The 26,382-nt window shown below is 47.7% G+C and overlaps 1 protein-coding gene across 6 annotated transcripts in view; it reads left to right on the top strand.

Moving 5' to 3' along the window:
- Nucleotides 1-26,382, top strand: part of EFR3A (EFR3 homolog A) — an 89,655-nt gene that overhangs the window by 51,757 nt on the left and 11,516 nt on the right. For all 6 annotated transcript variants that reach the window (XM_081012559.1, XM_081012554.1, XM_081012557.1 and 3 more), the window contains exons 11-19: nucleotides 3,622-3,786; nucleotides 4,709-4,823; nucleotides 16,018-16,069; nucleotides 16,834-17,006; nucleotides 18,269-18,344; nucleotides 20,144-20,305; nucleotides 21,067-21,198; nucleotides 21,524-21,591; nucleotides 23,313-23,440. In XM_081012559.1, coding sequence (XP_080868685.1) covers nucleotides 3,622-3,786; nucleotides 4,709-4,823; nucleotides 16,018-16,069; nucleotides 16,834-17,006; nucleotides 18,269-18,344; nucleotides 20,144-20,305; nucleotides 21,067-21,198; nucleotides 21,524-21,591; nucleotides 23,313-23,440 — 1,071 coding nt within the window. The remainder of the gene's footprint in view (nucleotides 1-3,621; nucleotides 3,787-4,708; nucleotides 4,824-16,017; nucleotides 16,070-16,833; nucleotides 17,007-18,268; nucleotides 18,345-20,143; nucleotides 20,306-21,066; nucleotides 21,199-21,523; nucleotides 21,592-23,312; nucleotides 23,441-26,382) is intronic.

The following is a 26,382-nucleotide window of genomic DNA, read 5'->3' as shown; positions in this document are numbered from 1 at the left end:
TTGATGTATTTTTAATCTTTGTTGGAAGCCGCCCAGAGTGGCTGGGGAAACCCAGCCACATGGGCAGGGTACAAATACAGTGGTACCTCAGGTTAAGTACTTAATTCGTTCCGGAGGTCCGTACTTAACCTGAAACTGTTCTTAACCTGAAGCACCACTTTAGCTAATGGGGCCTCCTGCTGCCGCCGCGCCGCCGAAGCACAATTTTTGTTCTCATCCTGAAGCAAAGTTCTTAACCTGAATCACTATTTCTGGGTTAGCGGAGTCTGTAACCTGAAGCGTATGTAACCTGAGGTACCACTGTAATAAATTATTATTATTATTATTACTATTATTATTATTATTAATCTATAAAGCAATATTAGCAAAATAGCAATTAAAAAAGAAGCTAAACGCTGTTCTCACACACTCTTTCCCCCCACCAATGACTCAGAATCTTTCAGTCTGTTCAGTTCATTAACATAAACACACACACACACACACACACACACATTGATTATACAGGTGTTGTAGAAATTTAAAAGGGGTTCCTAGAATGGAGCTCTCCCTTCCAGAAACCCAAAATGAGAGGATGTAGGCTCCAAATGAAAAGTTAGGCCTTTATTGGAATACAAATGCACATAAGGACAGCGTCAAAAGTAAGGAGGAGGCACATACACACAAAAAAACCCAAATCTCACTACAGCCAACCAAAGACAACCAACCACATCCTAGGCCACCCCCAACCTCTCTCACCACCAAGAAAATACAACAAGCGAATAGTAAGAGAACCCACACAAGTGACACTGGCACAAAACCCCACACATACACTAAGTAGAGGAATAGAAGCCTTGACACCCCACCCACCTTGCCGTCCCCCCCCCTCTCCCTCTCTCCTTCCTAACCTAACGCTGTATGTAGCACTAATGTCTCACAACAAATGAAACTGACCTGTAGAAAACGCAACTTGGGAAAAAAGAGACAGTGCATGTATTTTTGTAAACTAAGAAATTTTAAATAAAAATATGTTTTAAAAAGTAAGGAGGAAGCTGCAAACAACCACATCCAAAACAATGTTTCTGAAACACTTCCAGATTGCACACGTGATTTCTATTTGCTAATCTAAGGGTCACAGCAATCTTAACAATTGCAACCCAGTGCCATCAGCCTCAACCAATCGAAACCATCAGCCCTCATCATAATATCCTGTGATTACATATAATCATTTTTCAATGTCTTTCTTTATTAAGACTGAGACTAATTTTCCTATTCATTAAATGTCTCCCAATATCCTCTTTCATCTGTCTGCAAAACAATTCAAGATTAATCACAGTTGCCATGCCTAGCTGATTCTCTGTTCGCGCATACAATGGCCACCATAAATTCTAACAGGTTATTCTTTCCAGTGTTCTGGAATGGGCATTTGCTACACACACAACCTAAAAGCAGCTAGTTCTATACTGTAAAAGGCAGGCACAGCCCTCTTCAGTTTACCTAGAGCATAGGCTCAAAAGAAAACGGAATCATCAGAATGGTACAGTTTTATGAAATTATCATTTTCTCCATCACAGGAGGACCCTTCTCTAATAGAAATACAGTGGTACCTTGGGTTACATACGCTTCAGGTTACATACGCTTCAGGTTACAGACTCCACTAACCCAGATATATTACCTCGGGTTAAGAACTTTGCTTCAGGATGAGAACAGAAATCGTGCTCCGGCGGCACGGCGGCAGCGGGAGGCCCCATTAGCTAAAGTGGTACCTCAGGTTAAGAACAGTTTCAGGTTAAGAACGGACCTCTGGAACGAATTAAGTACTTAACCCGAGGTACCACTGTACCTATAACAGAGCCATATTTTAACTTACAAGTTATTAAGTTAAACCTGTGACCCATCCAGGGCCATATTTAGGTTTGATGAGGCCCTAAGCTACTGAAGGTAATGAGGCCCTTTATATGTCCAGCTGTCCTTTGTCAACAACAAATGGTTGCTGATTTTTGTGTTGAATATATGCTTTATGGTAATTTATGGGCTTAATAGGTATCTAAAGCCATTTGCCACTGTTGCTGTATGTAGGTTTTATTTTATTTGTTTTTTATCTTATATTTTGGAAATGTACATCCAGTGGGGTTTTTTCCCCTTTACATTTTTTGGGGGGCCCCAAGAGTGTGGGGCCCTAAGCTATAGCTTGTTTAGCTTATACATAAATCTGGCAGTGGACCCGTCCCTCCGAAAAGTGGTATTCAAGGCAGCGACCACCAGCAGTACAATTACAACAAAATGCAACCATCTCAATGCCCTTGGGTTTATTCAGCTGTGTCCCTCTGGGCCTCTGCTGCTATAGCCAATGTTGCGTCATATTGGGTGGTGCGCATGACAGCTTGGACTTGATGGTCTGGGTCTGCGCTGAGTGACTTGCTGCCGGCGGAACAAGCAAGGAGACTCCAGGACTCTTGAGTCAACTCCAAGTTGCAGATGCCCCATAGGGAATAGGCCCAAACCTGAGCCCCAGTTACCACTATGATCGACAAGAAGATGGCAACTTTGGCTTTGTTGAGGCTTTAGCCCTTGTTGCAGACCCTTTGTCCAGGCAATACAGGTCCCCACACGGAGTCACAATAACAACAAGGCCTTCTGCCTGTCCTGGGACTTTATTGGGATCCCCTCTTGAGGGAGCCATAGATGCCCATAACTTGGCCTGGTCCCAGTGTGCTTGGTGGGTTCAAGCTAAGGGGTCACTCGCTTCTGAGCCCTTTAACTCCCCAGTAGTTGCTTGCTGTAGGCTGTGGGGTTTGGGGAGGGACAGTTTTAGCGATCCTCTGGGTGGCAGTTTTAGGACCTTCAAAGGTCACAGCCAATGAGCTCATTCCCCAGTTATACCTTTGGCGGTAGAAAGCAAATAAAAAGTGGAGAATGGGTTCTCCATTAATGGTCCATGACTCTCAGTGCCTTTAGCTGAACACTACATCTGTGGAGAGAGGGACACGGGTGGCGCTGTGGGTTAAACCACTGAGCCAATCAGAAGGTTGGCAGTTTGAATCCCCGTGACGGGGTGAGCTCCCGTTGCTCGGTCCCTGCTCCTGCCAACCTAGCAGTTCGAAAGCACATCAAAGTGCAAGTAGATAAATAGGTACCGCTCTGGCGGGAAGGTAAACGGCGTTTCCATGCACTGCTCTGGTTCGACAGAAGCAGCTTAGTCATGCTGGCCACATGACCTGGAAGCTGTACGCCGGCTCCCTCGGCCAATAAAGCGAGATGAGCGCCGCAACCCCAGAGTTGGTCACGACTGGACCTAATGGTCAGGAGTCCCTTTACTTTACTTTACATCTGTGGAGAATTTTTTCACTTTTTTGTGTTTAAGAAAGCTGAAGAAAGATGCCTCCATTCTTGACACTGTCCACTTGAAACAGATAATCCAACATTTAAGAACATGAGAAGAGCTGGATCGTTGGATCAGGCCAAAGGCCCAACAGTCTAGCATTTGTTGCTCACAATGGCCGACCAGATGAGTGCAACATCACACTCGCTGCCAGTGATTCAAAGCCACTGGTATTCAGAGACATACTTCTCCAAAATTTGGGTCCCAGTGACCCACCCTTTCCTTCCCAAAGGTTGAAGCCGTTGGTTTTCGTCTCTCCACAGGCCCAACTGTCTTAGAAGTGTTTAACACCTTACTGAAGCATCTGCGTTTCAGCGTCGATTTCGAATTAAGTGACAGGCGTAGTTCAGTGAGCAGTGCCAGCTTCAGTGCAAGTGCCAAGGAGAACGACGAGAGAATTGTCCAGAATGCTATCATTCAAACAATTGGTGAGTAATTTTTAATAGTTTTAAGGTTTCATTTGTGGGGTGGAGGCAAAAGCAGTCCTCTGAACCACCCCAAGATCTGCGGGTACAGGGCAGTATACAGATGTAAAATAAATAAAAGCAGCCATGATAATGATAAAAAAATCATCATCATCATTATTGTTATTAAGGTGGGACATAGAGGTAAGGGCATGTAATATTATTAGCAGTAGTAGTAGTATTACAATTATTTGTTGTCTCCAGTGCTAGTCCTACTTAGAGACACATTTGACGAACTTAGGTCCATTAATTTCCATGAGTCTACTCTTGAGTAAAACTTAGCTGGATGTTTTTATTTATTACATTTGCTTGCAACTTCATGCAAAAAAAGAAAAAAGAAGTCTCAAGGCAACTTAAGCTGAAATACAACATACTAAAAACTAGGAAAATCAGAACACACCAAAAATGCTCATCCAGCGACATAACAATGGCAAATTAAAATAAAATAAAATAAAATAGACTTTTCAAAATTGCACAGTCTCTCGTCCTGATGTAGGAGTAATCCACATAGAGCAACCCCATTGGATGCTGTTTGACTAAAACTCCCATCAGCCCCAGTCAGTAAGTCAGTAATGATGGGAGTTGTAGTCCATTTGGAGAGCACCACATTGGCCACATCTGTCCTAATGCATGTTAACTGGAATATTTTGTGTTTCTTTTTCTTCTTAAAATTTAAAAAATCATAACAGGAGAGGAATTTTTTTATATGCAAACCAAGGAAAATAGCAAAAAAAGAAAACTAAAATCATATGCATGATAAAATCCAGCCTGGGGAGACAAAACAATTACCAATTGCTGGTTTTTCATTTGGGGCAGAAGAAAATCCATTGTTGTCTGTTAATATTTCTTTCTGGAATTAAAAATAAATAAATCTTTTTGCACTTAGGTTTCTTTGGAAGCAACCTTCCAGACTACCATCGGTCCGAGATTATGTTGTTCATTATGGGGAAAGTTCCTGTTCTGGGAGCAACTTCGCACACACTGGACACAAGCCAGTTTGGGTTTGTTCAGATTGCTACATATTTGGGGCTTCCAGTGGGAAATTTGTTTATCCTAAAAGAGGCAGAAATAAAGGATGGCAGGCTTTGCATACAGGCTTGGATCCTGAATAATATGGGCAGATGGAAGCATATAGAGAAGGGGCTTTTCCTATTTGTCCTTCCCCTTTGCAGCTTCTTGCTTCCCCCTGCCAAAGAAATTCTCTGGAGAATCACATACACACACAAAAAAAACCCAGGCTGGCATAGGTCAGGGAGGAATCACTCAAAATGGTGTGGAGAGACTTTGCGTGAACACAACGCAACTCTTTAAAATACCCCTATTCTTTTTAATCTGATTTCCATAAAGAAAGTGTGTAGCCATAGGCGGTTTCCAATTTTGTCTGTGAAGCGAATAACAACTGGAGAGAAACAGAATTGCATTATATATGCTGAAATATGGGTGGCGCTGTGGGTTAAACCACAGAGCCTAGGGCTTGCCGATCAGAAGGTCGGCGGTTCGAATCCCCGCGACGGGGTGAGCTCCTGTTGTTCGGTCCCTGCTCCTGCCAACCTAACAGTTCGAAAGCACATCAAAGTGCAAGTAGATAAATAGGTACTGCTCCAGCGGGAAGGTAAACGGCATTTCCGTGCGCTGCTCTGGTTCGCCAGAAGCGGCTTAGTCATGCTGGCCACATGACCCGGAAGCTGTATGCCGGCTCCCTTCGCCAGCAAAGCGAGATGAGCGCCGCAACCCCAGAGTTGTCCGCAACTCAACCTAATGGTCAGGGGTCCCTTTCCCTTTACCTGCATCAAAGCAAAAGTATGTAAGAACATAAGCCCTGCTGAAAAAGGGCCCATGTAGCCCAGGATCCTGTTCTTACAGTGGCCAACCAGATCCCTGTGGGAAGCCTGCAAACAGAAGCAGAGCACAAGAGTCCCCTCCCCACCTGCAGTTCCCAGGAACTGGTATTGAGAGGCATACTGCCTCCATCTGTATAGGTAGAACTTAACCAACCTGGCTAGTGTAGCCTTATCTTCCACAAATTTGTCTAATCCTCTTTTGAAGCCATCCAAGTTGGTGGTCATCACTAACTCCTGTGAGATTGAATTCCACAGTTCAACTGTGCATCATGTGAAGAAGTACTTCCTTTTATCGGTCCTGAATCTTCCAACATTCAACTTCATTGGATGTTTCTGATTTCTGGTATAATGAGAGAAGAAACAAAACATTTCTCTATCTAGTTTCTCCTCTTGCACGCTTTTACAGGTTGTAAACCTTATCTAGTCACCTACAGCTGGTGAGAATCTCTTTCTTGGTTGTTTTATTTTTTCCCTTTTATGCCACAACTAGCTGACATAGGTAGGTACATATGGAGTTGCAGGCTACTAAGACTGTTGTTGTTGTTTAGTCGTTTAGTCGTGTCCAACTCTTCATGACCCCCTGGACCAGAGCACGCCAAGCACTCCTGTCTTCCACGGCCTCCCGCAGTTTGGTCAAACTCATGCTGGTAGCTTCGAGAACACTGTGCAACCATCTCGCGCTCTGTCGTCCCCGTCTCCTTGTGCCCTCCATCTTTCCCAACATCAGGGTCTTTTCGGGGAGTCTTCTCTTCTCATGAGGTGGTCAAAGTATTGGAGCCTCAGCTTCAGGATCTGTCCTTCCAGTGAGCACTCCGGGCTGATTTCCTTAAGAATAGATAGGTTTGATCTTCTTGCAGTCCATGGGACTCTCAAGAGTCTTCTCCAGCACCAAGACTAAGACTATTCAAGACCTAATAGCTTCTGTAGATTTCTTTGCAAGATTCTAATAAAAGAGCCATTATTTCCAACATCCACCTTTTGCAGTTTGCCACTCTCATTGGTGTTTGCAACCAGCTGTTTAAAATAAGTTTGCAAGTGTATTTTGAGAGATGTTTTTATTATTTAACAAGAATACTTTGTTTTGTTTTACAGCATGATTAGGGGGAAATCGTTTTTTCTTGTTTTGCACTTGAATTTATTGGCTCACTGGGCCCTTTCCAGTCCTGTGTTGCTATGTTGAGCCTTCCGAACACCTAACAAATTAATTTCCCTCTCCAATAATTCATGAGGGACCCGTCCAGCCATATAGAATGTGGTTAACTGGAAACACCTTCGGCTTTCTATAAAACTAAAAGTTCTGACCAGTGTGGCAGAAGGCTGCCTATTTTGGCCTCGATTGATTCTGTAGGCTTCTGAGAAATGCTTTCTAGAGGAGAATGGTGCTGATAAATGGGCTTCTGGTGGAAATGAATAATTCAGAATCATTCGGCTTCGTTCTCTGCTCATCGATTTTCAGACGGGGAGTCACGAAGCAGCAAACTTAAGGCACTCGGGATGATTCTTGTTGTGATGGGGATTTTATTCCTCCGTAAATTCAAATCATCAATACATAGTTATATTTTATTCATTGCTTTTCTAAGGAAACCACCAGACTCCCATGGCTTTTTATTTTTCAGTTTTAATTAGGCATATCAGCCTCTAGAACTCTTTATCGGTCTGGTTATTTTCTGTGCTGCATACATTGTTGTTGTTTAGTTGTTCAGTCGTGTCCGACTCTTTGTGACCCCATGGACCAGAGCACGCCAGGCACTTCTGTCTTCCACTGCCTCCCACAGTTTGGTCAAACTCATGCTGGTAGCTTCGAGAACACTGTCCAACCATCTCGTCCTCTGTCGTCCCCTTCTCCTTGTGCGCGCCATCATTCCCAACATCAGGGTCTAATCCAGGGAGTCTTCTCTTCTCATGAGGTGGCCAAAGTATTGGAGCCTCAGCTTCAGGATCTGTGCTTCCAGTGAGCACTCAGGACTGACTTCCGTAAGAATGGATAGGTTTGATCTTCTTGCAGTCCATGGGACTCTCAAGAGTCTCCTCCAGCACCATAATTCAAAGCATCAATTCATCGGCGATCAGCCTTCTTTATGGTCCAGCTTTCACTTCCATACATCACTACTGGGAAAACCATAGCTTTTACTATGCGGACCTTTGTTGGCAAGGTGATGTTTCTACTTTTTAAGATGCTGTCTAGGTTTGTCATTGTTTTTCTCCCAAGAAGCAGGCATCTTTTAATTTAGTGGCTGCTGTCACCATCTGCAGTGATCATGGAGCCCAAGAAAGTAAAATCTCTCACTGCCTCCTTTTCTTCCCCTTCTATTTGCCAGGAGGTGATGGGACCAGTGGCCATGATCTTCGCTGCATACATATAAAGGAGCAGATCTCTCTTAGCCCTCTTGGTATTTTTTTTCTTTGAATGAGGCTAGCAAATGATGCATAATATACTGAGGATTGTCCAGATAGCAGTTGCTCTCCCCAACCCTCTACCACATAGTTTCATGCTGCAGAGAGAAGTGATAGGTGGTCCGAAGCAAATTGTGCTCCGCTGTTCACTACTTCTGATTCTGCAGTGCCATTCTGGTTTTGCTAATCCATCTCAGGTCTGAGAGTTACTCATCAGAATCATTAGTGTTGTCCTCTTGCTTCAGGGTGTCACCCACTTTGAACTAACGTGATGCCCCCTCCCCACCCCCCAAAATAATACCGTTCTTTTGGATGGGACCTAAATAGAGCATCAACAGTTTCAAAGGACATGGGGATATTTTGAGCATTCAAAGGGTCAAAGTCCCTCTCTTGTCTTCTACTTCAACCTTTAAGGAAGGAGGTCAGCAGCAGAAGCTCTCTTCAAAGCCAGAAAAGTCTGACAGGTGTCTCTTCCTTCCTGGTGACCAATATCAATGGGCCCTGCCAACATAGTTGGTACTGGTCGTGTTGGTACTAAATACTACAGTGGTACCTCGGGTTACATACGCTTTGGGTTACATACTGTCAGGGGTTCAGGAGCAGAGGCAAGGGCAAGGGAGGAAACAGAGAGCGAGGGAGAGGAGGCAGAAGAAAAGATGAGTGATGACGACGACCCGAGATCTCCGAGTCTTTCCAGTGCATCAGAAGATTCACAGAAAGGAGCACCAGTGGCCAGGGCAAGGGGGGAGCCTAGGGGGACACCCCAGGAAGATAGAGCCAGAGGGGACTCAGAGGGGAGCAGTTGGAAATCAGGACCAGCGTCACCGCCAGAGAGCAGGGAAGAGGAAGGGCGCCAGGGATCAAGCGCTGGCAGCTCACAACAGGGGGGAGGGCACGAGTCAGGAGTGGCCACACCTCCATCGGGGAGCGAAGAAACGGTCAGACGGAAGGTGGAAGGTTGGGCGCGCGTGCCAAGTTCAAATGCACAGGAAGGTGGTGCAGTAGGCAGCCCGGAAAGGGAGCCAGGTCCTAAAGCCCGCCGAAAGGAGGGAGAAGAGTCAGGGGGGTCAGCGTCAGAGGAATCCCGGAAGGAAGAGACCCCGGGGGGCAGAGGGACCCAGAGAAGAACAGTCAGGCGGAAAAGGTGGAGCAAGGCTAGGATATTAAGTTGGTGTACAAGGGGCGGAGACTCAGATGGAGCTTCGCCGATCTAACCATGAGACGTAGAGTTGCACGCAGCAGCTTGAGAATGGAAACTGTAACTCAATAAAGACTTTTATTTAATGATCGCTGGCTAGCGTGATCCTCTGTGAGCTAGGATCTGGAAGCAGCTCTGACAGTAAGCTCCATCTCTGAATTGTGGGCATCTACGTCCTCGCGGAGAGGAGAGAAAGCGGGTGCCTACTAGCGAGCTCACGAACGGCAGACAACATGACGGCCGAACAGCAGATAGCGGAACTCAGAGAAGCAGTGACACGACTGAATGCCGAGGCTCTTGCATCCAGGAAGAGAGAGGAGGACGCAGCTGCCGCCTACAGGGATCTCCAGGTCAGGTTGGAAGTGCTTACGAAGCAAGGGCAACTGACACCCAAACCGGAGGGGATTGGGTTGGGGAGACGAACAGGCGGTCTGGTCTCTCACTTCGATGGGAATTTGCAACAGTACCCCAACTTTAGAGCAGATGTAATGTGTGCACTGCAACTGCTGAACAAAGGCTTTAGAGATGAGCAAGAGAAGGTGGGATTCATCATGTCCCATTTGCATGGAGATGCTAAAGCATGGCTGCGCAATTTGTGGAGAGATAAGGATCCGGCGCTCCAAAATGCGGATGCCTTTATTAAAGCGATGGATGGGTGCTTTTTATCAAGCATTGACGTGGATCTTGCTCGGCAGCAGATACATGGACTGAAGCAAGGGAGGGCCAGCGTAAGGCAGTACCATGCCCGCTTTTTCGCTTTGGTCAGTGCCCTGGAATGGGACAGAGATTCGGCTCCTGTAAGAGACCTGTTTTGGGAGGGATTGCACGGCTCGGTTAAAGATGAAATTGCGAGGGGGGAGAGACCCCGGACCACGCAGGAGATCGTTCAGAGGGCGCTGGCGGTGGGGGTGCGGCTGGAAGGACGTCCGTGGAGCAGGGACGAAGGGCGTGGAGGGCGCGAACCAGCCAGGGGCTCCTCCTTCCTTCCCAGAGAAGCAGCGCGTGCGCAATCCACGCCTCCGCCAGGAGGAGGAGCGGAACCTATGGAGGTTGGAGGTGCAAGGGCTCAGTCAGCAGCCAGAGCCCTAGCACCGGCAGCAGTGAAAGCGAAGCCTCCTAGAGGGAACAGGAAGTGTTACATCTGCGATGATCCACAGCATATGGCGAAAGAGTGTCCCCAGAGGCTCCACAAGCACACTGCAGCCTCAGCAATGGTAACTGCAGCAACGCAGCAAGGACAACCACAGCAGGGAAACGACGGAGTCTGGTTGGAGGAAGAGGCACTGGGGCCCAGCCAGACGTGTCAGTGAAGCAGTCCCCAGAGATTTTACAGCCCATGGACCCCCTCCCGCCCAAACCGGTAGTGAGGCTCACCGCGTCGCTCCAGCTGCCCAATGGAATCACCATGGACGTGCCAATCACCATTGACTCCGGAAGCAATGCGGACTTTATAGGGCAGGACTTTGTCGACCGGCACGCTATACAGTTGCTGCCTGCCACGCTGCCCCTGCAGGTTGTCACGGTGGATGGCAGGGAGCTGCTAGGGGGGCAAGTGGTGAAGCAGACGCCACCAATGGTGATGCGACTTGGGAATCATAGGGAAATCATCAGCTTCAATGTCACTCAACTATCGGACACGCCCATTGTATTGGGCATGAGTTGGCTGGACAAGCACAGCCCGACGCTGGCTTGGTACCAGAGGCAGCTGACCTTCGGCTCTTCCTTTTGCGCTGAACACTGCATCGTGCCCAGGCAGGAAGGAGGGGAAGAGGAGTCACAGCTGCAGCTAGGCACGCTGCAAGCGGTTCCCCACAAGTACGCAGAATTTTTGGAGGTTTTCTGCGAGAAGGAGGCAGACAGGCTACCCCCCCACAGACCATATGACTGCAAAATTGACCTGCTGCCGGGGGCGGCGCTGCCCAAAGGGAAGCTGTATTCCATGTCTGAGGACGAACTGCAGGAACTCAAAGAGTTCATAGATCATAATTTGGAGCGCGGTTTCATCCGAGAGTCCAAGGCAGCGGGGGGCAGTCCGGTATTCTTTGTTAAGAAGCGGGACACGCCCCAAAAAAGACTTGTAGTGGACTTTCGCATCTTGAACAGTGTGACCAAGCCATCGGACTTCCCCATGCCCCGAATCGACGACCTCCTCGCAAAGGTACGGAAGGGCAGAGTGTTCACCAAGTTGGACCTGCGAGGGGCATACAACCTCATTCGCATGCGGGAGGGAGATGAGTGGAAGACAGCCATGTTCACGCCCCTGGGCACCTACGAATATAGAGTTATGCCTTTTGGATTGCAAAATGGCTCCCACGTTTTTCAAGCTTTCATGCATCACGTGTTGGCGGGGCTCCTCTACAAGACGTGCGTCTGTTTCTTGGATGACATCCTGATCTTTTCGGAATCGCAGCAGGAGCATGACAGACACGTCAAGGAAGTGCTGAGCAGGCTACAGCAACATAGGCTTTACGCCAAGCTGGAGAAGTGCCAATTCGACGTGACGGAGGTGGATTTCCTGGGCTACAAGTGGTCTGATAAAGGGCTCGCCATGGACAGCGCCAAGGTCTGAGCAGTGTTGGATTGGAAAAGCCCACGCAACCGGAAGGAGGTCCAACGGTTTGTCGGCTTCGCGAACTTCTATCGCAAGTTTATCAAAGGCTTTGCGATGCAGACAGCGGCCATCACGGACACGCTCAGCTCCAAGAAAAAGAAGTTCGTCTGGACAGAGCAGGCGGAGCAGTCCTTTCAGGCACTCAAGCGTCTCTTCGCGTCGGAAGAGCAGCTGCTTCATGTCAACCCCAGCAGGCCGATGAGGGTGGAGACAGACGCTTCGGACAGAGCCGTGGGAGCAGTCCTGCTGCAGAAAGACCCGCAGGGGGTTTGGAGGCCGGGAGCGTTTTACTCAAGGAAGCTCAGCAAGTCCGAACAGAACTACACCATCTGGGACAGGGAGTTGCTGGCCATTCATGCAGCGTTCAAAGCGTGGAGGCACTTCCTGATCGGCGCCAAGCACACGGTGCAGGTCTGCACGGACCACAAGAATCTAGAGCACTGGCGCACGGCACAGTTCCTGAACCAGAGGCAGATACGTTGGGCTGAGTTCTTTGCGAATTTCGACTTCCGAATAGAGTATGTCCCGGGGGACACCAACATCATGGCGGATGCTCTCTCCCGTAAGCCACAGTATCTGGAGGAGGCAACGCCAGCGGCCACCATGCACATCTTCGCACCGACAGTGTGGGCGTGCGCGGCGGCGACAGTTGACCTGGATGCGGTGCGACGAGCGTTGCAGGATGACTCCTTCGCGCAAGCAAAGATGGCAGAGGTGCACAGGGGCACGGCAGCGACCGACGAGTTCCAGCTGCGAGATGGTTTGCTTATCCGTAAAGGGGCCATCTACGTGCTGGGAGACGAACTTCGCGCCAAGGTACTGCAGCAGCTGCACGACGCGCCCACTGCCGGGCACTTTGGCAAGGAGAAGACGGTGGAATTAGTAGCCAGAGACTTCTGGTGGCCCGGAATGAGAGGGGAAGTCGCGGACTACGTGGCGAGGTGTGACACCTGCCAGAGGTCCAAACCAGTGCACAGACCGCCGGCCGGACTGCTGGAACCGCTGCAAACTCCGTTCGAGCCATGGGAGAGAGTGGCCCTGGACTTTGTCACGGATCTGCCCAGCTCGAGGGGCAAGACGGCTGTGCTGGTGGTGGTGGATTTGTTCTCCAAGATGGCACATTTCATTCCGTGTGCGAAGGTGGCCACGGCGGAACAAACCGCCAAACTGTTCATAGACCACGTGTTCAAGGTTCACGGTCTGCCGCGGTCTATTCTGTCCGACCGAGGGCGACAGTTCATCTCAAACTTCTGGCAGAGGCTGATGGGCTTCCTGAACGTCAAGATCAACCTGGCGTCGGCTAGACACCCGCAGACCAACGGGCAAGCGGAGCGGGTCAATGCCATCATGCAGCAGTACCTGAGATGTTATGCGAATCAACAGCCTGCGACGTGGGTGGATTACCTGCCTCTCGCCGAGTTCGCCTACAACAACACGAAGCACGTGTCCACGGGGGTCACGCCGTTCTTCGCCAACAACGGGAGGCACCCTAGAACCTTCCCGGGACTGGAAAGAATGGGGGAGGGGGAGCCGCAGACAGCAGATGCGTTTGCGTCGGAGTTGCAGGAGGTCCACGATCAGCTGCGGCGGCACCTGGAGCTGGCTAAACACGCATACAAGGTACAAGCGGACAAACACAGAAGGGTTGGCGAAGAGATCCATGTGGGAGACTGGGTCTGGTTAGCAGCCCACGCAGTGCCGGCCAGGTCGTTGGCGAAGAAGAAACTAGGGCCTAAACAACTGGGGCCCTACCAAGTCGACGAACAGGTCAACCCGGTGGCTTTCAGGCTGGCTCTTCCGGAGGGTTCCAGAATGCATCCGGTGTTCCACAGATCGGTGCTCACTCCCTACAAGGCACCTCACAGGTTTCAGGAACCAGGAACGGCACCGGGTCCGCTCCGAGAGAGAACCGGGCAAGGGGGAGTGGCACAGGAGGAGCGCATCAACGAAGTCACGGAGATTTTGGACTCCAGATGGGGGGAAGAGGGGGTAGAATACCTTCTCGCCAAGGAGGGCACCCCGGCCAGTGCCAACAGCTGGGTGCCGGGCTACGCTTTAGACGAACCTCTGCTCAAAGAAGAGTTTCATGCCCTCTTCCCACATAGGCCAATGCCAGCAGACTTTTTCGACGACTGGCTTTTCACGCCCACGCTTTCAGCCAGCACGTTCCGGGGGTTCGACTCGGACGAGGAACCGACACGAGACGCCCGTTCCCCGGAGGGGTCACCCTCGGGATCTGCTTCAGAACCCTCGTATTGGTGGGATGATCGACCAGAGGAGCAGTTCCGCAGAAGGTGGCTGGAGGGTCCAGGACGAGCAACGTCTCCAGAAGGCAACGAGGGAGAGACGGACATGGACGTTTTCGGGGACGACCCGGGTTTCGAGCACGGCGGCACAGAGATGGAAGCGGAGGTGACCGTCGTCAACGAGAGCAGGGAGGAAGAACCGGAAGACTTCGGATGGCGGCCCGCCACGGGAAGCGAACTGTATCCGACATTCGTCCCCCTGACACGGCAGCACCCAGATCCCGCACCGGAAGGAGGGGAGGGGGGAAGAGGGGGCTTCGAGGGGGGGATGGATGTCAGGGGTTCAGGAGCAGAGGCAAGGGCAAGGGAGGAAACAGAGAGCGAGGGAGAGGAGGCAGAAGAAAAGATGAGTGATGACGACGACCCGAGATCTCCGAGTCTTTCCAGTGAATCAGAAGATTCACAGAAAGGAGCACCAGTGGCCAGGGCAAGGGGGGAGCCTAGGGGGACACCCCAGGAAGATAGAGCCAGAGGGGACTCAGAGGGGAGCAGTTGGAAATCAGGACCAGCGTCACCGCCAGAGAGCAGGGAAGAGGAAGGGCGCCAGGGATCAAGCGCTGGCAGCTCACAACAGGGGGGAGGGCACGAGTCAGGAGTGGCCACACCTCCATCGGGGAGCGAAGAAACGGTCAGACGGAAGGTGGAAGGTTGGGCGCGCGTGCCAAGTTCAAATGCACAGGAAGGTGGCGCAGTAGGCAGCCCGGAAAGGGAGCCAGGTCCTAAAGCCCGCCGAAAGGAGGGAGAAGAGTCAGGGGGGTCAGCGTCAGCGTCAGAGGAATCCCGGAAGGAAGAGACCCCGGGGGGCAGAGGGACCCAGAGAAGAACAGTCAGGCGGAAAAGGTGGAGCAAGGCTAGGATATTAAGTTGGTGTACAAGGGGCGGAGACTCAGATGGAGCTTCGCCGATCTAACCATGAGACGTAGAGTTGCACGCAGCAGCTTGAGAATGGAAACTGTAACTCAATAAAGACTTTTATTTAATGATCGCTGGCTAGCGTGATCCTCTGTGAGCTAGGATCTGGAAGCAGCTCTGACACATACGCTTCAGGTTACAGACTCTGCTAACCCAGAAATAGTACCTCGGGTTAAGAACTTTGCTTCAGGATGAGAACAGAAATCGTGCTGCGGTGGCACGGCAGCAGCAGGAGGCCCCATTAGCTAAAGTGGTGCTTCAGGTTAAGAACGGTTTCAGGTTAAGAATGGACCTCCGGAACGAATTAAGTTCGTAACCAGAGGTACCACTGCACAGACATTCACCACTGCCATGGTCAAGGCATGCTTAGGGTCCAGCAAGAGTCCAAGACTCTCTGCTTCTCTCACCGCAACCTTTCCACAGCTATTCCTGACTGTTACCTTAGAATTGCTAGATCCCCTGCCATACCGCCACTTTCTGGCGAGGCAAATGTGGAAACACAGAACACTCCCTTTCCATCTCTTTACACCGAGGCTGTTCCACTGCCAGCTGCTCAGCTCGCAAATCACTGGTTGGTGCGTTGGCTGGGAAACGAACCCAGGTCAACTGCTTGGAAGGCAGTTATGCTCACCACTTTGGCCTTCAGAGTTCTCGTTTGAATATGAATGACCTAGGCATCACTTCTTCTAGTCAGTGTGGATTTTAACTAAAATCCAACAATTTACAGCATTTTGTTGCTTGGGCCACATGGATTCTTCCAGCTTTTGCTTCTGTTCTGAGGCTCACTATTCCAGCTTGCCATTTTATCTTAACATTTTATCATATTCTGCATCCCACAGCCACCAACTATGGAAGCTGTTATTGTTTATCTATTTAAGAGAGAGAGAAGCGTTGATTCAAATTAACTTTGGTTTTTCCCTCCATTTCCTTTAGGGATTTGGGAACCAGGCGAATTCAAATTATGTTGCTGAGATCGTTACTGATGGTAAGTAATGAAGGAAATTCACATGATGGCTTTTATATCCTTATTTTAAAAGATGCATTTTACAGCATGGCTAAGCAGACGGAATAGCCACTTCTTTAAACTTGAAGCAAAAGTAAAATAGAGTGGTGTTTTCCATAGGACTAGTCCACATTTGCAAATACTTTTGCAAATTACTTGTCTGGTTATCTGTGAGACTGAGAAATGCTGAGAGTTGAGTAGGCAGGGAGGTTGTTGTAAATTGGGTCTTTCTTTCTTTTTTGGTTTCCACTGATGTTCTACTAGAGATTACATCCATGTTTACTGCTTGTAAACCATTCTGCCAACCACTGTTTTACGCTCTTACACTCTCTAAAGGAGTCATTGCAGGGGCAGCCAGCATGGCCGCTTTGACAGGAAGCTCACTTTAGGTGGCTTTAGGTCAGTCACTATTGCTCAGCCTAATCTACCTCACAAAAAAACCCTGTGAGAATAAAATGAACTGAGAGAGAACCATGCGTACAGCCCTGAACCCCTTGAAGGAAAAGCATGATAAAAACCTACTTAAAACAAAAGAACTACATCAATTTTTGGTGGGTTTCTTTTTTTGCTGTTGAATGGGCTCAGCTTTCCCTTGTGCAGTTTGTGCAGCTGAATGGACACAACTCTTGCCTGCACAATTTGTTCAGTTAAATGGGCACAGCTTTAGTACCCAGCTTTTGGCTGTGCGATTTGGCTGAATCATTTCTTTGGTGACTTCTCCTTACCTTCTCTTTGATGCTCACCAGGTCACAACAGGATACAGTGCCAAGACCATTTCTGCTGCCCTGCCCGCTCCTTTTCTGGATCCTTTGCTCTCTCCTTCACTCATGGATGACTCTGAACTCAGGCAGCTGGTCCTGGAAATACTGCACAACGTTATTGATCGGCATGACAACCGAGTGAAGCTCAGAGGGATAAGGTTAATGCTTGAGTCTGACAGGGTCTCTGTTGAGTCCCTGTGCAACAGTAGATCATGCCAGTGTACCATGGGAATCTCGGATGTAGATGCTAAAATTGGTGGCATGCACAAAGAGATTAATCCATCTCTGCCAAAACTCCCATTAACTATGTTCCTTCTGCAGTTTGTGCACTCTTACAAAGCAGTGGGGAAGAAGTTTGTTTGGTTTGCGTTTTGATGCAAACCTATTTAATTTGCAGTTCTCAGGTCAGGAAGCAAAACACATCTGTCATTCAAAATCTCCAAACAATTGTGGTGCAACTCCCTAACCAAGATGTGTGCACATGCTAGTGTAAATTACGTACAAAACTACTATATTATATTGGGCAAAATTCCTGGGTAACTGTACCTGAATTTTTGTGTGGAACATTTAAAGGGAGGGGAATCACATATGGACGCAGAAATGGGGTGAAGTGACTTAAGATTGGGGAAAGATTGTGGTAGCCCAGGCTATTTGTACTTTTGTTCAGAGTTCTGGTTTGCACTGAAGACAGGCAATTAATAATGCACTACCAGCCTCAAACTTAGAATTGTTTCGGTACTTTAAGAAACCAAGGAAATCAGTGCAGTTTTGAAGGGTTCAGTCCGCCATCTTGATTGAAAATGGTGTCTGGTTGTATCCAGTCATCAATGAAAACCTGCAAAATTTGGTCTCGATATCTTATGAGGTGTCCAGCTTTGTAAGTGAACAAGTTTTCAAAAGATATAGCAAATAAGAGAAAACTACAGTAACAAATTATGTTTTCCAACTGTGATCAATAGATACCATTCACTGTACACATTTTTCTTCTGTTTTACATGTTCCATTTTGTCAGTGAAGAGAGGAAAAGTGCAGGAATGTAACAGCTGAATGTTTTTGATGCAGCAATTGATGATTTTGTTTTCCAGGTGCCCTGCCCTGAATGTTAAATAGCTCTTCCAAATTGCTCCTGGTTTAATTAAGCTTGTAATTATATTTTTGTTTTATACAAAACATAAAATGGACTATTCCTGTACTGAGTCATAATTACTTATGATTCCCCCCTTTTTTGAATAGGAAATCTATTGTCATTGCAAAATGTGGGTGTAATTAAAATGGAGATGACTTCGAAAATGCCTGGATAAATTAAATACTTTTCACAGCATGATTCCGAGTGTCCCCATTGCTGAGAAGTAATTTGCTTGCAAATTATAATTATTAATGGTGTTTTGAGAAAGTAACATACTGTTTTGTTTCTGCGCAGAATAATACCTGATGTTTCGGATCTAAAGATAAAACGGGACAAAATTTCAAGGCAAGATGCGAATTTCATCAAAAAGGTAATAATATCATTAAAGATCAAACCAATTGTTAGAAAAAAGAGATGTTGCATACTGTTAGGTAAGGGATATAGGGACTCACTGTTCTGTGGGTAGAACCTGTGATTTGAATGTAGAAGGGCCCAGAATTTATTTTTGGCATCTCCTCTAAATGCAAAGTCTAGTAACAGAGCTGTGTTTCTTCCAGGCAGAGTTGACAATTATGGGCTAGATCAGGGGTCAGCAAACATTTTCAGCAGGGGGCTGGTCCACTGTCCCTCAGACCTTGTGGGGGGCTGGACTATATTGGGGGGGGGGCAATGAATGAATTCCTATGCCCCAGAAATAACCCAGAGATGCATTTTAAATAAAACCACACATTCTACTCATGTAAAAACACGCTGATTCCCAGACCATCTGTGGGCCGGATTTAGAAGGCGACTGGGCCGGATCCGGCCCCCGGGCCTTAGTTTGCCTACCCATGGGCTAGATGAAGATAAGATGAGCCCTGCTGGGTCAGACCAAAGGCTCAGCTGGTTAGCATCCTGTTCTCTTGGTAGTCTACCATGAGAAGCTGCCTTGAGTCCCAGTCTGGGGAAAAGGCAGGATAGAAATAAATATAACATTATTATTATTATTATTATCATCATCACCTACAACTCCGCTGGCTGGGACTGATGGGAGTCGCGTTCCAAAATATCTGGAGGGCCACTTGATGGAAGAGGCTGCTCTGGCTTTGGTAGAAGCCAATACCTATATTGTGAATGTGCACCAAGTATTACCTAGTGGCTCCTCAGTGGCTCCAAAAAACCTGACATAAACATACGAACATAAGGAGAGCCTGCAGAATCAGCTCAATGGCCCATCTAGTCCAGCATGCTGTTCTTACAGTGGGCAGCCAGATGCCTGTGGGAAACCAACAAGCAGAACACAAGGCCAAATGCCCTCTCCCCTCTCATGGTTTCCAGCAATTGGTATTTGGAAGCATTGCTGGCGAGAACTTTCAAGGCAGAGGATAGGTGTCATGGCTAGCAGCCTGTGCTGGTCCCGGGGGGTTTACCGTGCAGCGTGGTCTAAGTCCAGTCCTAGGTCGAGGGTAAGGAGGCTGTCCGTCAGGGGCGAAGCGAGGTCCAAAGCAAGGAGTCGGGCGTGGTCAGGAACTCAGGAGAGCAGGTCAGGATGCCGGCAGGAACAGGATACCAACGATGTTGCTCCTGCAACCTGGGTCTGGGCTGACTGGCCTTTATCTCCTCTGAGGCCAGGGGCGGTCCCAGCCCACAGGTGACTTGCCTCTCTTGGCCTTAAGGCGAGCACTCCTCCTGTGAGAAAACTTAGTTCCCTCCGCCTCTCTGCCCTGAGCCTCTGCAGCTCAGGAGAGGCTGGAGGGCTACAGGACCCAGAAGCAACCTCAGCTTCCCCTGACAGGGCTGGGAGAGGAGCACCTGCAGGCAATGGGTCCTCTATCACCTCTGGAGTCAGAGCGGATTCAGCTGGTGTCTGCTCCTGAGGATCCGGCACAGGTGAGGGCCCTTCAGGTTCAAGCCCCAGCTCAGCCGGCCCTGGAGGTGGGGACTCCTGTGCAGACTGGGATTCCTCAGGTTCAGCCTCTGAATCCGATTCCCAGGCCATTACACAGCCATTGATGGCCACCTCCTCCATGAATTTGCCAATTCTCTTTCAAAGCCACCCAACTTGGTGGCCATCAAAGCCTCCTGTGATGGAGCAAGTTCCATAGCTTGGCTATGCGTAAAGAAGTCATTTCTTTTATCCCAAATCTTCCAACAAAAACCTTAATCAAGACTCCTCTCTGCTCTCTCTAGCATGGGCAGCAGCTGTATAGGCATGTCTACTTAGGATGTAAGGAAGAGGACAATGTCCAGAAGAACTTTGAGCTTCTCTACACAACACTGGCTCTCATGACAATTGAACTAGCCAACGAAGAAGTGGTCATTGACCTCATCAGAGTGGCTATCGCCTTGCAGGTAGGGCTTTCAAAGTGCATCTAGGTGGCTTTGTTGATATCATGTCAACAGATTGGAATCTGTATTTCTGATCGAGAACGGTGCGCTTATTTTGTACGCTTTGAATCTACCTGCTGCATCATTTTGCACCTTGAGAATCTCACCTTCTTTTTGTATATGCTGTGGTTTCAAAATAAAGCTTAGTTAATGTGTAGAGCAGGCTCAGAAATGAGAAGAGGGCAGTACAGTGTTCCCAGTGTGCATGGGATGGATGGGTAGTGGGCTTTTCTGATACCTGCCCATCCCAGTTGTTGCATTCTAGGATCTTACCTGCCTATTGTTCTAGGATCCAAGCTTAGTACATAACATTTTCATTGCTTCTTTTCTTTCTAATGTTGGATTCTATTCTATTGTTTTTCACCGACTACCCCACCCCTACCCCCGACTACCTGAACAAAGCTCCTGAATGACTGACGGTCCATGAACTGTAGTTTGGGAACCCTTGCTCCAACACACTGTCAGATCATAACTACCCATGTCCTGAAAAACTGTTTTAAGATGTGTTGTGCACTGCACAAGCTATTAAGACTAGTTTGTCCTGCAAAATAAATAAATAAATAAAACTTGAACTGACTTCTCCACTCAAAAGACTTTACTGTGACCTGGGACAGGGGGAAAAACCTGTTTTACCTTCCTGGCTCTTAGTCTTTTCACCCATATGAAAAGAATATGACCAATGCCAGTCTTGAATGAGGTTCCCTCTTCCCTTCCTTTCATTGTAGGACATTGCAATCCTTAACGAAGACAACTTGCCCATGTTCCATCGCTGTAGTGTGATGGCAGTGGTAGCCGCATACCTCAACTTCCTAAGCCAGATGATCGCTGTTCCTGCTTTTTGCCAACATGTTACTAAGGTGCTGTATCGCTTCTGATTTTCGCCAGTGTGCCTTGCATTGATACAGTAGCAAAACTGCCCTCCCGGCTTGGCTGAATCAAGAGCCCAAAGCAAATTTGGGTTGGGGGTAACTTGTGGTAATATGTATGGACTGCAGAGACAGGCCGCTGTGAGTGACAGCAGGCATGGGCTGGGGCTTAAAGGAAGCAGGCTCATCCCTCAAACACGTCGTCCACACTTGCAGTGCATATTTATTTATTTATTTGCAAACATATACATTTTAACGTAGAATGCAAAGTGAGAAAATCGTCAAACGCTGTCTTGTTTTTCCGCTCGTGTTGCAGGTCATTGAAACCAGACATGTAGAAGCACCCTATTTTTTACCTGAAACAATTTTCAGAGAGAAGTGCAAGTATGTGAAATTTTAAACAACTCGTAAAACATGAGAACCAGTAATGTTTTTGACTTAAGGACTGTGAAAGACCATCTCTGTTGCTGGCATGTCTAGTTAAAGGGCAGTGAGGACAGATCTTCTGCCCAAGACCCTGGAGAGCCTCTGAAACTCAGAGTAGACAGTACTGGGCTGGGTGGACAAAACAGAATCATAGAACTGTAGAGTTGGAAAGGACTGTGAGGGTCATCTAGTCCAACCTCCTGCAGTGCATGAATCTTTTGCCCAATGTGGGGCTTGAACTCATGACCCGGAGATTATTTGCCTCATGCTTTACCAACTGAGCCATCCTCAAAACCTATTTGGTGTTTCGCAACTCTCTGACTAGTTGCAGGACCTTAGCCAGACCTAGCAGAGTAAACGCAGAATCCATGGAAGCAATTGGCGACTTGGCTGCAGACAGGATGGACGAAGCAGAAACCAGGTGTTTATTATATAAAGTGGACTATTTACAGGAACAGAACAGAACACAGATCTTTAGCTAACTCTCTCATACCCAACTCACAACTCTCAACCTCCAACTCCTACACTCAACCTCGTACTAACACACATTCCAGTTAGTAGGCCATTAATCATTATTCCCGTGAGAGAGCTTGACCAATCATGGAGCTGTCTCCATGCCTCTGTATCACCAGGCAGACTTACTCCTTCACATTGCCTTTTGGCTGTCTGCCAAACCCTAATTGACTCTGTGTGAGTAGCTGCACGTATTCAGATTCCCAACACTGTGTTCCCCAGGTTTTAATGCAAGAGTGGGGGAGCTTTCTCAATCCCTTCTGAGCAATCTCTTGGAGCCAGATTCCAGTGTCAGGCAGAACCAGAGGCAAAAGTGTGCAGAGCAATCAATGCAAATCTTACCTTTGTGCAATAGTTTAGTTTTGATGCACACATGCACCCTGCTCTGCTCTGTATCCTCCATTCAGACAAGCAAGAGACATTATCAGAATTCAAAGACACATTCTAGCCAGGTACAAACACTCCAGGTGTGAAGCAGGGCCAGTGGTTTAGACCACAGCGCCACCTACTCCCTTTCATGAGTAAAGGCAGCCCAGCCATATATGAGCCATATCTACAAGCACCTTGCATGTCCATCTTTCTCTCTGCCATTCCAATACAGATTATTTGAAATTACATACATACATATATACATATAGATAAGACCAAATAGACAAGGGGTTTGCCTCCAATAGTTTACCTCCTACTTTTTCTTTTGTAAATGTGAATGGAGAAGGGGTGTAGCTTGGTAGAAAGGCCTGGAAGGCACATCCCTGGTCTTGTTGGTACTAAATACTACAGTGGTACCTCAGGTTACAGACGCTTCAGGTTACAGATGCTTCAGGTTACAGACTCCGCTAACCCAAAAATAGTACCTCAGGTTAAGAATTTTGCTTCAAGATGACAACAGAAATCGCCCACCGGCGGCGCAGTGGTGGCGGGAGGCCCCATTAGTTAAAGTGGTACCTCAGGTTAAGAATAGTTTCAGGTTAAGAACAGATCTCCGGAACGAATTAAGTTCTTAACCTGAGGTACCACTGTATTTAAGAATCAGATCTAGGGTGCAATATGCTCCATTGGGTAATTCGCTCTAACCTACGTTCTGAACCATGCCTCTCTTTTTTTCTCATTCTTTGCTTCTTTTATCTAACGGTTTTAAATCCACAATTGCAAATTGTGTTTTGAAGCCTGCCCAAGTCCCTGGAGAAGGACGAAACGAGCTTGTTCTTCTTGACCAACCAAATGGCAGAATCGCTGGGTGGCAGTGGCTACTGCGTGGAGAGATTGTCTGTGCCATATGTACCACTTGTGACAGGTAAGCCCCTGGTGGCTCACGCATCCTCTTCACCTGTAGTCATTGACCACTGTTTATCATAGCTGCTTTTTTAAGGGAGGGGGTTGCATATAGCATCCTTTGGTGCTTTCCAGCAGTCCAGCAACATTGGAAGTGCAACCAGGCTCCCCATCCTTGTTGTAGGAGAATCCCAAATACTCATAATATTATCTGAGTGAAATGCATATGCATACATTTTTAGAAGCATATCCTATTGGCTTTCTTGATTGCAGCCATTTATATCCATCGTGGAGGCCCTTTAGAGATGAATAAATGCTGTGATACATTTCACTGCTAGTGAACAACAAAGTCTTCTTGGATCTACTTTTAGGCATGCTCAATAGTCTTATTGATTCTGTGTCTCTATAATAATAATAATATAATAATTTATTATTTATACCCTGCCCATCTGGCTGGGTTTCCCCAGCCACTCTGGGCAGCTTCCAACAGAATATTAAAATACAGTAACCTATCAAACATTAAAAGCTTCCCTAAACAGGACTGCCTTCAGATGTCTTCTAAAAGTCTGGTGGTTGTTTTCTCTTTGACATCTGGTGGGAAGGCGTTCCACAGGACAGGTGCCACTACCAAGAAGGCCCTCTGCCTGGTTCCCTGTAACTTGGCTTCTTGCAGTGAAGGAACCATCAGAAGGCCCTTGGCGCTGGACCTCAGTGTCTGGGCAGAACGATGGGGGTGGAGACGCTCCATCAGGTATACTGAGCCGAGGCCATTTAGGGCTTTAAAGGTCAGCACCAACACTTTGATTTGTGCTTGGAAACGTTCAGGACCAGTGTTATATGGTCTCGGCGGCCGCTCCCAGTCACCAGTCTAGCTGCCGCATTCTGGATTAGTTGTAGTTTCCGGGTCAACTTCAAAGGTAGCCCCACATAGAACGCATTGCAGTAGTCCAAGCGAGAGATAACTATATGCAGAGTGAGACATGCACACATACATGTTTAGCTCTTGTGGGTGGGGAAGAGGCTCCTTCTCCATCACTAACATATTAAATGCAGTTCAAAGCATTTCAAAGGAAGTGAGACCCAGAGCCTTTCTTGGGTAGCCCAGTTCTTTAGATTCTGGCCCAAACGTTGGTGGCTTTTCTGCTGCCCCTTTCTTTTTTCTAATTTTCCATATGGTATGTCATCCTAAAGCTTCTATTTCCATTCTTATGCATCTTCGGAAATGTAGTTCTATTCCCATCTGGCAAAAAGCCTCATAAATGCAGGCGCAAGTCAAAAGGTAAATTTGAGCTGCCACTGCTTGTTCCTGTTATAGCTTCATGGTGGTAGAACCCAAAGAAAGCCAAATAAGCTCCTTATGCTCATAGATAGAAAATCCCAGTGTTGTGCAATTTTCCTTTATTTCCCCTGCTCCTAATAGCTGTGATCCACACAACTGTAGACATTAGGGCTGCCATACAGGGTGTCCTGGTTTTTACTTTTTGAAATATGGCGCAACCAAGGCCGGATTTAGGTTTGATGAGGCCCTAAGCTACTGAAGGTAATGGGGCCCTTTATATGTCCAGCTGTCCTTTGTCAACAACAAATTATCGCTGTTTTTTGTGTTGAATATATGTGGTATGGTAATTTATGAACCTAATAGGCATCTAAGGCCATTTGCCCATGTTGCCATGCAACCGATCCATGCAGAATGTAGGCACCCTATATATAGACATGAGCAAACCAGTGATATTTTAGGGAGCAGGCTAGCAGGCGGGGCCCATTACATCATAGGAGCCTACACAACACAAAACACTGTTATTTTATTTGTTTTTTATCTTATATTTTGGAAATGTACATCCAGGTTTTTTTCCCCCTTTACATTTTTTGGGGGCCCCCAAGAGAGTGGGGCTCTAAGCTATAGCTTTAGCTTATATGTAAATCCGGCACTGATGGCAACCCTAGTAGATGTAGCATATTTGTACGCATCTCATAGGTATTTTCCCCAAAAAATTTTTATCTATCTTCGCAATTATATCCCACCTTTCCTCAAAGGACTCCCCTCTCCTCCATGTGATCCTCACAGCACCCCTGCAAAGTAGGCCAAACTGAGAGGTAGTAATTGCCCAAAGTTACCCAGTAATTTCCATGGCCAAGTGGGGATTTTAACCTCCGTCTCCCAGATTGCAGCCTAGTACTCTAACCGCTACCCTACACTGCCTCTTCGCGGACTTCCAGTGTGCTTCTGCGCACAATTTGAGTGGCTGGTATTCTCTTGCAAAGCCCTTGATGGCTTGAGGCCAAGGAATCGGAGGCACCAACTATGAACCTGTCTGCTTTCTGACACCTTTATGCCTTCCTGTAATTAATAATAATAATAATAATAATAATAATAATAATAATAATAATAATTTATTTATACCCTGCCCATCTGGCTGGGCTTCCCCAGCCACTCTGGGCAGCTTCCAACAAAATATTAAAACACAGTAATGCATCAAACATTAAAAGCTTCCCTAAACAGGGCTGCCTTCAGAAGTCTGGAAGTTGTTGTTCTCTTTGACTTCTGATGGGAGGGCATTCCATAGGGCGGGTGCCATTAGTGAGAAGGCCCTCTGCCTGGTTCCCTGTAACTTGGCTTCTTGCAGCGAGGGAACCGCCAGAAGGCCCTTGGCACTGGACCTTAGTGTCCAGGGAGAATGATGGGGGTGGAGACGCTCCTTCAGGTATACTGGACCAATGCCGTTTAGGGCTTTAAAGGTCAGCACCAACACTTTGAATTGTGCTCAGAAATGTACTGTAAGTGTCCTATCTTCTGAAATTAAGTAGAAGACAACTGGAGAGAGGACCTTTTCATTGATGGTGACCCAGTCACAGGGCATTTCTCCCAGGGACACTTAGCTGGTGCCGACTGTTAGTTTGGGGTTAGTTTTGCCTCCACCCATGCAAGCCAGAGGACTTATTGGAGTTTCAGGATGAATTCCAGCC

Source organism: Podarcis pityusensis (genome assembly GCF_964106645.2).
Source record: "Podarcis pityusensis genome assembly, chromosome: 7".
Taxonomy (NCBI): Eukaryota; Metazoa; Chordata; class Lepidosauria; order Squamata; family Lacertidae; genus Podarcis; species Podarcis pityusensis.
Note: the sequence above shows the minus strand (reverse complement) of the source record. Positions and strands in the feature narration are given on the sequence as shown.